The sequence below is a fragment of the Adelges cooleyi genome, unplaced genomic scaffold (assembly GCF_023614345.1).
Source record: "Adelges cooleyi isolate 19-005CV unplaced genomic scaffold, UGA_ACOO_1.1 ACOO_flye_CR_arks_rails_tigmint_CR_PRNA_574, whole genome shotgun sequence".
Lineage (NCBI taxonomy): Eukaryota > Metazoa > Arthropoda > Insecta > Hemiptera > Adelgidae > Adelges > Adelges cooleyi.
This window is the reverse complement of record NW_026096268.1, coordinates 3,319,520-3,332,834: the sequence shown is the minus strand read 5'-3', so window position 1 is coordinate 3,332,834 and position 13,315 is coordinate 3,319,520. Positions and strand designations below refer to the sequence as shown.

At 30.8% G+C, this 13,315-nt stretch overlaps 1 protein-coding gene across 1 annotated transcript in view; it reads right to left on the bottom strand.

Annotated features, from left to right (window-relative positions):
- LOC126842762 (zwei Ig domain protein zig-8-like) overlaps positions 1-13,315 on the bottom strand; it is a 182,002-nt gene that overhangs the window by 20,604 nt on the left and 148,083 nt on the right. Inside the window, exon 4 of the mRNA XM_050579900.1 lies at positions 3,531-3,741. Within this exon, the coding sequence (XP_050435857.1) occupies positions 3,531-3,741 (211 nt within the window). The remainder of the gene's footprint in view (positions 1-3,530; positions 3,742-13,315) is intronic.

Sequence of the window (13,315 nt, the reverse complement as noted above, 5' to 3'; positions counted from 1 at the left end):
CTGGAAAACTAAAGAATGAAAAAAAATAATACTAAAAAACTAATAATTATGTTATTTGTGCGAAATGAAAATGGCTTCCAAAGTACAATTGTAGTAGAAAATAAATCCGAATGAATCGTTTAGCGACGGCCATAGAAAATAATGTTTCACATAAAAAAAAACCGTTATTGTTACACGACCTTTTCTCTTTATGCCGGCTTTAAAATAATCCATGATGTTATGCATCGTTTTACAGCCTGCTTTAAAACTGTATACAACTGCCTTTAATTGACCCGACTTATTGGGTGATACGGTGTAGTACGGTCTCCATACATTTTTTTTCTTTAAAACCGTAAGCCAAGTAATTGGATTTTTTTTAAATAATTTTTTTAAATTTTATTTACGACGAAAGTGTACTTGAGTAATTGGACATGTGACAATGCAAACTAATTGGGCTACATGGACGAAATCAAATAATTAATATTGATCGGTATTAGGGTTGTTTTACTAATAATATCGCTTAATATCATATCGTATTGTCCGTTTTAAAATAAAATTAAAAAATTCTTAGCACAATCTGGAACAGAACAAGTGAACAAATTACAAACAAAAACACATTATGAAGTAGGGTCGAATGTATTTAACCAAAACTCAGGTCTTATGAAGTTTATATAACTGCTCACGTTGATAATTATCTAATGTCTAAAGGGCATTTTATTTACTCGTTATGCATACAACTAACCCCGCTCTATTGGGTTTTCTATCTTTCTCCGTACGTTAACGTTAAACTACATCAACTAAATGGAAATTATACATATTATATTACACCCTTCATAATTTATGATTTGCCTACACGAAGTCCATTAGAATGAATTACCTATGTAAATATTAAATTATTTCGCAGCCGTTGCAGTGATAGTAATGAATAATGGGCCTCTCCTTGGTTTTACCGTTAACGCACTAATCCATCTTTCAATTCTGATTTGCCTACGAGCTCAGCTTAACAACATATCGGGTATTTTATTTCTTAAAGTCCAATGCGAGCGAGTAAGTTTAAATCATCATCAATCGAAACCTAACCTACAAGAAACAAAACGAACGCGGTTTTACAAACGATAAATTGATGTGGCGTTTACATTCTAGTACTATTTGATTTATTTGTGTTTTACAACTGGAATACGGTTCTTTTGTGTGTTTTCCTCGATCATACAAAACACATAACAGATAAAAACGGTCGAGTTTGGTAAGACAAGAAAATCAAGAAAATAAAGGAAATAACGATTTTATCCTTGTACGAATTTGTATTTGACTTTATTCGCCGATAAATGTTTACAAGACGTTCGTTCAATAATACTTAACACGCCAGTATGGAAAGTTTTATCGGTTTGGAATTTCCATTTCCATTTCGCAATCAACTAACAAAAGTTTATGGATCGGTTTCGCTAGAACGTTGTAAGTTTGAACGCTGTTATAGGTTGCGGGAGTAAATTTTAACATTTGTTCACATCAACGTTTAATACCATAATGACATTATGTATAGCACTAGGTATGTATTATATTTATACTTGTTAGTTGTTCGTTATAATGTTCAAAATCCCTAATGAGCGTAAAACGACGTAACTGTTGTAACTGTAAATCATTTTCATGTATTACTGCGATTTCGGTGGGTTTTATCATTATTCTATGAACATAAGCTATTTGGGTCTTCTTCCTCAACGTTTCCCACTACTCCTATACTAATACCGCTCTCACTTTCTGACTTACAGTTTTCTCTATTCGTCGCCTTTTCCGACGTCCGTCTATTTTTTCTCTTTCACACATAAGCGTCCTATACTGTGTTATATTTTTGAATTTTAAATGGGAAGTCGGAAACTTTTTTCATTTTTGGTCCGATAAATTACTTTATGTGTACGATTTCTGACTTGCTACCTGAACTTATCGGTCTAATGGTTAAATAATTTTAGTGGGTTCCAACACAAAAATAGAAACAAATAAAGTAAAAACACATCACTGTGAAATCAATACCATCTCAGCTCTGTATCGAAGTTAAAAAAAAAATTGTTCAATTAAATTAATAAAAGTATGCCTCTCAAGTTACTTCTTGCTAAACAATGTCCATTAGGTACCTGAACAACTGTGGTATTGACATTTCTCTCAGTTTTTTTTTTTAGTTAGAAACAATGTACATTCTACTACAATTCCCATTCATTGTACGACCTGGATCAATAATATACCTTACATGGTTACAGCTTGGTAAGCCATGGCAAATACAATGCAAAAATGATATATGTCTGGCCGACATTCGTGTAAAAGCGACATTTTCCCATTATACTTTACCCAAGCGTACAAGGACTCATTAAAAACTCTACGGCATAATTATCATTAAAAACGTTAAACAAAATAATGTATAATAGTTGGTCGGAAGTATTAGGAAGTTGTAACATTAAAAAAATAATTGTTTCTTTGGCATAAAACACGCCTTTATATTAATTTAATAGTATTATTTAAAAAAATCTAATAACGCAATCGCTTTAAAATATTAACGAAAAATGCAATGTTTATAACACACAACACATAATATTTTCACATGTTCAGTGACCGACCGAGAAAGAAATAAGTGTTTATAACTAGTGTTTGTTGGTAAACAACGAAGTTTGTTTGCTACGAATTTTGAGTTATTTTGTATTATAATAATTATTATTTTTGTCTAGATTATTTGTTTGTTGATAACTGCGACTCTGTCTCACGTGCGCAGAAACCAAAAAGCGTCATTCCTGTGTGTACAGGTGCATACAAGAGTAATTCGTTTTGGTTTCTGCCGTTCTCTCATGAGACAGTATAGCTGACAATTGGAAATATTGAACATATGTATACAACCCCAAAAAATAGAATTCTTATATTTTTTTCAAGAAATTGAATTAATCTAATCTACAAATTGATAAATACACATTTATCCGTATATGTTATGTAGGCATACATAATATATATTGGCAAAATATAATTTTTTGTTTTTAATTATTTATTGCAAGAATTAAGCGAAATAAACGATTGAATAAAAGTGTAGTACATAAAAAGCATTTATAAAGTTTGCTTACCAAATTTGTGTTTTTTTAAATATAAACCCTTAGTTAAACAGTTCGTTATGGTTGGAACAACCCAAGTAAACGCTTCGGTTGAGTTCAGATATTTCACAACCTTTTACGACCCATTGTGACTTTATAAATGAAAAATCAAGCAATAAAAACAATTTTCTTGTAAAAAACAACTATCAAAAACGAAAGAACATAAAAGAAAATGTTTTTAGCTATATTGTTATTTATATATTATATGCACATTGAAATGTAATAGAAATTTACAATAACCCAGTTTTTATTAAAAAAACAGCTAAATTCAACCACAATCTTTTGGCTGTTAATATTTTATTGTTTTGTATACTTGACGATTGTTTGTGTCCGTGTCAATGTATTATTAGAATACAAACTCGATGCTTTCAACACACGGTTTGGGACGATTTATCGCGGAACAAGCGCTGAAGGAATTTTGTTACTTACCGACCACTTGCAGATGAATGTACTGGCTGATGTGGGGTGTGGTGGATATTTGGCATTCGTATATTCCGGAGTCTCTGATCTGTGGGTATTTGATTTGCAGGGTCCAGTCTTCGCTGGGCGGTTGATTAATCGACCGGAACCGCTGGTCACCGGTGTACGTGTACCTGCCGACGGTCAGCAGGTGGATGTCCCTGTGTCTAACCCAGGAGACCTGCAAACAGAGAAAAAGCATAAAACTAATTTATTGAACGTATACGTTTTCATTTTGGTCAGTTTTCCCGATCCCTTTAGTAAACGCACATATATTAGCTGCATAAATCCTACGGACGTCGAAGTCTCCCATGACCTCTTTGTCAGTACACTAAATACCGTTAACTGTATCAATAATACAATCATATGTTACCGATTAGGTTTAGTTTAAACAAATTGTTTGTTGGACAAACCACAGACTTTGTTTATTATTTTATCATCGAACTGTCTATAAATGAGTAGGAATGTATAATATTCACTACATATTTTAGTCAATTCAAATTGCAAAAAACGTTTTATTATTTTAATACCATCAATTGTTTCATCATTTTACTCATGCATACGCCTGATATAAATTTGTTTAATACCATAATTTCATCATATGATACATGCATATATTATAATGAGCAATGGACGAGAGCTGCATATCATTATATTTGCGAAATAGGTGCCCGACTCGTCAAAAGTTATTAGACCGTATATTATGCGACCCAAATAGGTACACCAATCGTCGATTTACCTTTGACGCCAGTGTAGAATATTAATAGCGGTAACGCAATTAAAACTTACTTAATTGACGTGTAAAGTGTTCGATCATTAAACTTTAATGATACGCCAATGGCGCACGGCCACGACATTGCAGTTGCTGTCTGTGTGTGCCAATAACACTTAAAATGAATTAAAATAGAACTGTGTCGATATTGGAGCGTCCGCTATAGGTTCTGATCAAAGTCAGTAACATAATTAATTATTATTCATAAAGTATTATCGTCACCACGAATTATTTGTTTTTTTATCGGGACCGTCAACGCATAAGACGACGGAATAAAACGAAAAATATATTTTATACTTACTTGAATATAAAATACTAAATAAATATTATGCGTTTAGAAATAAAAGTTTTTTTTCAGATACATATTATTTATAAAATTAAACTTCAGCCGTCTTTGGGAGATTGAAAACGATTCAAATCGTTTGAGAAACCAGTAAAGTCACGATTTTATAACAATAGCACACTTAATCGCGTCGGTAGGACTTTAAATATAGTAAGGGTACATTTTTTTCCCCCGTTGTCGAATAAAAATAACTTAATAATGTGACATTGTGAACGGCCTCCGAGGGATAGAATAAAAACGCAGTGGATGATTTTCGCTCATTGCATATTCACTGTGTCTGCCTTCGCGATGAAAATATATTTAAAAACAATTGTACCATAATAATATAATACTTGATGCACATTAAGAGTTAACTCAATTTCGAACTGCGTTATTGTTATTACTCGCAATATAATTGATGATTTTTATTTGGAGGTAGTTGATGTAAGCAATAATAAAATAAACAAATATAATACTCCTTTTTAACAAATTGTAAAAAAAAACAAGTCACTATAGTTAGAGATTATGTAATTGAAAATATAGTATATAAATACTACAACATAAGTTATTTTTTTCATACGCTGTTTAGTTTGTATTTTTTATTGAAGTAATAATTATTATAAATAGTAAAAAACGAATGTAAATAAGTGTGCAGTGTATACTGAACACATAAGCAGGCTTTCCAATTATTTTAAAACTCATAGAAATCCCTTGCTTTTGAGAAATAACTAGGGTGCTACCATCTTACACTAGTCCGTACATAGGTTATCAATTTTATCCAATACAAGCCGCAAAGTGTACAGTGAAACCTTAAGCGAGACATCGAATAAGAAGGAAAAAAACAACCTACGTTCGATTTGGGTGGATATGGAATTTGTAAGGCATATTCAATCCGAATATTGGCAGAACACAACCGTGAAAAAATGCGACTATAAAAAAATCATAAACGTTAACGATCCCGTCTTATTGACAGGGTGAAGCCGGATTTAAATAGCCTTTAGCATACTGATAGCGATATTACAATAATATTTATATGAATATTATTATTTCCCGTCGTTCCTCGCCAAAGGCCGGGCTTACGCGCTCACCATTTCTACGACTAGTCGAGGAACCGCATAAGCATTTTTTCCCCTCGGACTTAACGTTATTACGCCGAGGATTGATTTATTCGCAGTTCCTGACCGGTTGGTCGTAAGCATAATATTATTATAATAATACTATTTTTATTGCGGTTGTACTAGAACTGTACTATAGCAATTACGTTACGTCGATACTGCCTATAACAACACACTGGGCCGGTCTCGTTTAGGAAAATATTGTAATTCGCCGAAAAGCGGGTCTGATTGGCCTAACGGTAAACGCGAAAATTCGCTAAGTATCATAATAACATTAATATAAGTCTGTGATAATCTATACCTAACCTATCGCAGACCGTCCGAGCGCCATAATCATATACCAGGTACCTAGTTTTCCCACGGCTATTTAAAAAAAAAAAAATATTTTCTTATTGCTTTTTAGCGTGATAAATACTGACAATGGTCATTCTAAAATTATTATTAATGTTGTATAAAACAATTCATTGTATACTTAATTAAAGGGTTATAGTAAGATACATTAAAAATGGTTCTGTGGGTAAAACTTATTCAAATCCGTTTTAAGTTAATTTTAGTTTAGCACGTAAAATTTGTTTTAATAGTTAAAATTCAAAGATAGTACAGACCTACAAACATACATCATTATCTTTTTATAGAAAACAGATATAATTAAAACATATTGAATGACTTGAGAGTTTTTCCGGCAATTACATTTTTCGTTGAAAAACCACTATAGCTAAAATTAAAAAAAATGTAATACAATATGGGATGTAAACTAACGCATATTCCTACTTTTATATAAATTCATATACTTCAAATAATTAAAAAACATTAAAGATCAATTATCAGGATTGAAGTGGTAAGGAATAATGACAAATTTAGTTCCTAACCCATTTGTCAATAGAACATAACCTACTCTGTATCCACAAGACTTGCTTTAGTATGATTTTGTGTTTAGCAGAGATAAGTAATCGAATTAGGCCCCAGTTACCATGATGTGAATCCAATTTTCAACTCGTTCCACTCCAAAAGACTTTAACGTGTGTATGGCTGCCAGAGCATTGCATTAAGATTTCAAATTATTTCAATCTGTACTTGATCAAGCCGACCGCGTGCGTTTGACTGCATCGACCGGTATAATATCATCTCCCTATAATAAAACACCTCGGGGACCGATTAGTAATTATAGTTTTAGGTATTACAGTTGAGAATTGGCAAGGTCTGAAATTTGCTGTGCTTAATTACACAACAACCAAACTAGAATTTAAAGAGTTTCTTATTTAATGTGTAGTTGGAACCGCTTTGCCAAAAAAATAAAACCTGCAATTCATAAAAAACCATTTTGCATACTAATGTGTCTAAACAATTAACGAGTAAATCTTCAAATTTGTACTGTTTTTAATCTAACACAGCCAACCCTCTAACGATTTCATAACTGTTGTGTAGCGTAAAATATACTATAAAAAAATCTGGATAATTTTCGTATGTATCCATTTCTTCAGTTTTTGCAGAAATTTCTGACTCATTGCCGAGTGCATTTTCAGATGGTCTTAAGTAAACTGTTTTTAGATGTTTGACAGTTAAATATGAATATATCGATTGATCAAATTGGAAAATGATTTTATAAATCCTTAAAATGATAATTCATCTCAGTCGGCAGTGTCACTTAGACAGAACTGTTTTGGAGACAATCATTGATTTGGAAGCCATGTGTTATTTTAAATTTGATTGAAATTAATAATTATAACTTGTAAGTAATGTGAATTCTGATCATTAAACTTCTAATTTAAGTCTCGGATTATCGATTTTAAAGATACAATTAAACAAAGACAAAAAACCCACACGTGCGTTATGGTAAAACCAATACCTTCCGAGATTCACGTTGAAGTTAAAATAAATCATCTATATGCATATAATATATTATTATTAGCGAGGTCTTGAATCCAAGTATATATTTTATGAACCACACTACAGCATGCATACATAGCATACAGATAAAATGTTAGCTCAAAGTTATTGGACTGTATATAAATTAATGATATATAATCCTTCGTTTGTGTGTGACTTTAATTTGACACGTGAAAACCAACGTCGTGGTCTCAATAGATACGTGAAAGAAAGGGAGAGAAAATGAACATTTTTCGCTTTATTTATTATTAAAGCTAAAAAATACAAAAGGATAAGTATATATATTTTTTTTTATTGGTATAGTCGTACGGCAAAATGAGTCTAAATCGAGATTTATGTTTGCATTTTCTCTACTTTTTTATACTGATTTAATGAGTATGGGGTATTTTTTTTTTTTATTAAAAAAGACAAGATACACGAACACAGAAAAAAAAGTACATCGCTATTATAGAAATGTTATGGGTCGAACACTTCACGACTCATTTAATTGTTTTACTCTGAAATTTATTAATTTTATAAAAATTGTTTTCAGAAGCATTCAGTATTCTTCTGATAGTATATAAAAAAATAATTTATATATGTAAATTCGAGTTTCAACGGAATTCCCAAACGGGTAAAATAAAAAGATTTTAAAACCGGTTGTTTACTTAACATTTTTGACATTTAAGTTTTTTATAATTTTTTGAAGAGGTTACTTTTTTTTTTGATTTGTTATACCACTACATTTAATACCGTTGTGAATCAATAGTATTTCGGTAGTATCGAAGATATCGTTTTTGTTATTATGCCACGCCACACTTTTTTCATTCCTTAAAAAAAAAATACAAATATTTATGACGTATCTGTGTCAATTCAATACTATTTCACAAAACCAAAAACACTATTGAGTTACATTTCGAAGCACTACCAATGTTTATTGTGCATTAACACAACGCGGATCATATTACATTGCACGGTTTCCTCGTTTAAAAGTTTCGGGACATTTTTTTTTTGTCCATTTTTATGTTCCGAGAGAATGATAATTTTATTAATCTAAATACTTTCACGTGCCAATACGCAAAAAAATCTTCTAGAGCCGCATCAATAAATGATTTAATGAACCTGCATTCTGATGTCAAGGTTCCCCGTACATAATCTCTTCCGGGGAAACGCCCAGCCTTTTCAGATCCGGTCGCATTCTTTCCATTCATTATTACATTTTTTCTCGAGGTATGTCAAAAGCTCTAAATACCATATCACCATTTCTAAATTTAATATTGACATTGAACGATGCGTTCGCTTGTTCAATTTATTCATATCAGTATGTATGTATATATATTTAATTTTTATATATTATGTCTACAGGAATGTAGGTTAGGCAATGGTTTGGTTGGGTAATCTTTTAGTATTATTCGTGTCTACTCGATGCCCGAAATAATTTATGTCTATAGGCAATTTTTAACTGTTTGCTATATTATTATACTGTATTTTTAAAACACTTGATTAAACTTCGAATTTGAGAAGTGTTTGAAAATGTTACAATGTTATTTTGACGGGAAATCAAATTTTAGTAACACAAACGTTTCAATCATATTATAAACCTTAACAAAACATTTAGAAAAATATCAATTCCACGAATTTACATAATATATTATTACAACTTATACCCAACATGGATCGTCGAGATCTCGTTCATTGCAATTTGTTGTAGATACTCACATTTTTCCAACTAGCAAATATATGCTTGTTTATAAGACAAAAAAAATTCACTGTTATTATACATCATTCTTGAAACTATATTAATATAGAAACAGTGTAATTTATAGTTTTTGAAAATCGGTATTTTACTGAATTAATTATTTTATTAAACAAATGGTCGTTGGAGTCAGCGTGATCTACCGGCTCGCTATTAAACTACAAATAAAAGTCGAATGAACTCAGATAAGAGTGCTCTGTATTATAGCGATAGTTCCTAGATTATTTTACATGAAAAAAAAGAAACTAATTTCGAATTGTTAGGCCCTTAGATTACTTTGCTTCGTAACGGTTAAATTATGTTATAAGCTGTATAATTATACTTCTCTGTAATTTGACGCGAATCGCTATTTCATGATCATATGTATAAGTTAGATCAAAGTTTTAATTATATACGCTTTTATAAACTAAAACGCACCCAAAAATATTCGTTGTTAAATAATGAAAGACTCAAAGAGAGACATCAAAAATAAAAAAAAAACTTCACAGTCATTGGGTTAAATATAATAGCTTAATTAAAGTGTAATATAATGTCTGTAAGTAAAAGTTTTATGGTTCATACATAAGTTAAAAGCCGTTTAGTTTTTAACTAAAATTTAATAGTCAAAATTTCCAAAATGATAGTTTTAAAATATTAGCATAAGGACACACACACACACACATATAAAATATATGCATGTGTGAAGACTAAAATCCATGCACTACAAGAATTCCCAGTTACAAAAAACAGAAATTATTTGTTTGACGTTTTAAATTTAATACAATATTATTTTTAAGGATAAATGCATATTTTATACATTTTTGTTAAATATTTTTTTTTATATGTACTGTCAAAAATATTATTTTATTTGGTACACATCTTTTTATAAACTGACGGGTTTTTATATCTTAAAAAAAACGTTTTTTGTAGTTTATTGGCGGATGGGTTTACAATAATAAAAAAAAAGCACAATACAATACGAAAATACTGAAGTAAGAATATTCGAATTCAGACCGCCTTTGCTCGCGGTAACAATAGACCTCGATTTGTGTAAAATATGTTTCAGGGTTACACGATGCGAATTGCAAAGACGTGGCTTTTACCAATCACACAACGTACTACATGCGTTTTTTAACGGTGCATCATAAAATAAAAGTTTGCCGACAGTGAAAAATGTATACCGGGGTAAAGTTTCAAACGTGTCAAGCGGCATTTATGTCATACTTTGAATTTTTTACTCGGTTTTCTCTTGTTTTTTATCACAAAACACACACACATATACTTTAAAGGCCATCGACGAGCACGCGAAAGCTTTTAGTGTAATCACGGTGCTGGAGGATTTGACTTTTTTCCCAACACACGTTATCTCGACGACATTTTTTATACTTCACTGATACAAAATGACTTCAAACGGAACCCGTTTATTTTCATCTTGTTGTCACTGCCATCGATATATACATAATTTAATATTATATATATATATATATACATCTCGTATATTTGTGCTTGTACGGACAATAAAGGCGGAAAGATTTTGTAATTGTCAATTACTGTATTAATGAGAATTGGTTACCATTAAAAAGAAATTCATATCCGATATTTAATGATCGATTGTTAATTGATTTATTGATTTTTTTAATCGACATCAATACCGTTTTCTTCAGTAATATTTTTCCAGGCCATATTCCAGTATAAATAAGTCAATACCGCTCGTATAATACTTAAGTACCCAAGGATACAATCGAACTTGGTTAAAAAATAATGGATGAAATTTATTTAGAATTTTCCAGTCTGGTACAAATATCCAATAACAATCTTTTACCCCTATTCCTGGTTTATTTTTGTTTAATCTCTTCTTGGAAAACTTGTCTTTATATTTTCAATATTAGTGTTTTGCTTACTTTTTAGTTTAAATTTAAACTGTCTTGTAATTTATTCAGCTCTTACCGTCTCCATTCTATTCCATATTGGTCGAGTTGTTAACAATTTTCTTCATTTAAATAACTATATATTTTGTTAAAAATGATTACTTAAAGAACTTACACATTTCAATATCTTGTAGTTATTAATTTAATTGCTAGTACAAATTATGCAATTAATTCTTGTCTGAATAATTAATACCAATTAGCAAATGTAACTGAAATTGCTCTAATTAGTAACTGTCATAGACTTAAATAGTTTTACGTAATTAAGCTGCTCGTTCTAAATAAACAAGCTTAATAGTAAATTATTTATAATTCACCACACATTACTTAGACGTTGTGAAAATCCGAATAATATAGAGCCAAGAGAAATTGTTTTGAATCATGACCTATCCTCTACTTTGATTAAACAGTTTTACATAAAATAATCAAATTTTTAGCTAATAACGTTTAGAGCTTATGGTACAGTCCCGGTTGGTCTTACCTTTTTCATTTAAAAGCATTAGATCAAATTAAAAGAGCTATAGTTGTACTCTATTAATTATATGTTTGTGGAAGGTGTGCAGTGTACACATCGCTCCGGTGTGAATTCAATTTAGCTGCCGTGCGTGAGGGGCTATGCAATCTCAAGCGTGAACAATTAATTAAGTAGTTGTGGTGAGCTGTTTGGGGTTGAAAACAATAGAATAGCATATTATGTTAGACATGGATAGATTTTTACATTAACAATAGGTTGTATCGTAGCGCATTAGGTACACTGTAAATAAACTTAAATTACTAGCAACGCGTTATTGATCTACATGAGCCATAACTTGAAATATATTTTTCCCTATATTTCATTGTATCCGCTATTCGCACAAATACACTTTTAATGTTGGTAGAAAATCTGTAATTGATATATTTGTGATATTAATATGTTTTATTCATTAAAAATATCGTGACAATAATAACTATAAAATATCATAATTTTTTAGTGAAGTGTTATTAAAATACGTTTCACTTATAATATATTATTGCTGCGGGGACAGTGTATATTATGGACTATAGGATTCGTATTTTTTTTTTTTGTGAACAAATATTAGAAGTGGTTTTAAAAAACCGCCTCTAAAATCTATATTTATTTCCGTAGACCTTTTCTGTATGGCATTTTTTTCTTACAAAATTATATCCATTTGTTGAAATCGCGTGGCTCGTCGACCAGTGTAATACAAATATATATTTGTTGAACTTGTTAACGTCTTTACATCATCTCGACTGCACCACATATTTCAGGTTAACTTAACTTTGTTGTTGTACTTTTTTATTTCCTGTCGAATAGGTTTATTTTTATTCATTCAAATGTCCATTTTTCCGTTAAGCTTCCCTAAAATATATTATACAGTGAATTCAATCACACATGCATTCATGCATGCCCTGTGGCGTTTCTCGTTTTCATTATGGTCCCATTGAGCAAAGATTTGTTCAGTACAGTGAACTGTTTTAAATCATATGATACGTTCGAAGTTATTGTTCGGTGCACATTCTTTGACAACCAACACGCTGTGTCGAACCTTTTTTGTTTTTTTTTTTTTAATTCCGACCGGGTTATGCTTTCGGATTGCGCTGAAAGCACACGTTCTGTTTAATATTATGTTTAAACATAATATTATATAATACACATCCGGCCGTAATTTACAGGTATTCCGAGATATGCATACAACAAAAGCCTTAAGATAACACCAAGACAAAACCCGGTATAGGTAATTATGGATTGTTGCTATTAAGTGTACAATACACATTTCAATGTACGTTTGCCATGTTACCAAAATAAGTAGTCATAACATTATATGATATATATTATTGTGTCATAATAGTATTAAAATATTATGCCCATAAAAAAAATATATTTAATAATAGTATACCTGTTTTAGTTGAAAATCGATGTTATGCAATTCGATTTCATGGCGGAAGCAAATAAATAGAACTTTGAAATAATCATAAAAGGGTGCATCATATATTTGATGACAGCCAATTTCCGATATTG